General features: G+C 46.7%; 1 protein-coding gene across 1 annotated transcript in view; it reads right to left on the bottom strand.

The window, feature by feature from the left end:
• Nucleotides 1-1,162, bottom strand: part of EVC (EvC ciliary complex subunit 1) — a 105,846-nt gene that overhangs the window by 73,406 nt on the left and 31,278 nt on the right. The window contains exon 9 of the mRNA XM_006163199.1: nt 709-867. Coding sequence (XP_006163261.1) covers nt 709-867 — 159 coding nt within the window. The remainder of the gene's footprint in view (nt 1-708; nt 868-1,162) is intronic.

Genomic DNA, 1,162 nt, shown 5'->3' with positions numbered 1-1,162 from the left:
ACTACGTGGGAGTCCAGTGACATAGCCATTACACTAACTGCTGGTCCCCTCCCAGTGTGTTTTTCAAGCCTCCAGGTCTGGATTCAAACTGCGTAGTTGGCCATGTGGGATCCAGCTGCCTTAACCACCACACCACCAGCAAGCCTGCATGAGTCATTCTTTTTTTTTTTCTTTTTGGAGAGGTTTTTGCTACAGGGCGCGTGCGCGTGCCAGAAAGACAGAGAGAGACAGAGAGACAGAAAGTGAGAAATCACCCCCCAGGAGGGATGACCACGCCACAATCCCTTCTCCTCCATTTTCCTCTCGGGATCTTGGGCACGTACGCACACGTGCCCGGCATGAGTTTAAGCCACCGGATCTGGGACTAGAACTGTGGTCGACTACATGGGGGTCCAGCGACATAGCCATTACGCTAACTGCTGGTCCCTGCATTAGTAATTCTTAAAGCTCTCCAAATAATTTCAACATGCAGTCAGGGCTGAGAACCGGGCTCTATGCTGCAGTAATACCGAGCGGTCCTGCACCTCCACTTTACGGGATGGAAAAACACGGATGAATGGACAGATTCGCTGCTGTTTTCTGGAGCTCTATATCCCCATTTACAACACGATGGTGCTCAATTTACTAATCTCTAAATGCTTAAGCTCAGCATTGCACATCTCCACTGTGGATATCTCCATGTCCCCTCCCTCCCCGCTCCAGCATTACCAGAGACTGCGAATCCTGAGAATCACGCAACAGCTCTTCAGCTGCAATCATTCTCTCTGTCAAAGTCATCATGAGCTGTCGGGCTTTGGAGCTGGAACATTTAAACTGGTCCACAAGAAAGTGCTGGATGTTTTCCATCTGTTTCCAGAAAGCTTCCATCTGTGAAAAGAATATGAGACTCAGAGGTGGGGAGGGAAAACTTATTTAAGAAAGCTATATGGTTTGTGCTCAGAATTACAATTCATTTCTTATCACAGATTCTAAACAACTCTACAATTCCCATGGTTTATCTTGGCAATGATCTCGTTTATCTTGGCCATGCCGGCATTCTAGAGAAACTCCTCCTCCCCCTACTGTAGGTACCTGTCAATTTTGAGATGGCTTTTTTCTTTTTCTTTTTCTTTTCTTTTTTTTTTTTTTTTGAGAGGTGTTTTCTATAGGGCACGTGCGCTCG

Source organism: Tupaia chinensis, unplaced genomic scaffold (genome assembly GCF_000334495.1).
Source record: "Tupaia chinensis unplaced genomic scaffold, TupChi_1.0 Scaffold141490_1, whole genome shotgun sequence".
NCBI lineage: Eukaryota > Metazoa > Chordata > Mammalia > Scandentia > Tupaiidae > Tupaia > Tupaia belangeri.
The sequence above is the reverse complement of the archived record's forward strand: the minus strand, read 5'-3'. Positions and strand labels throughout refer to the sequence as shown.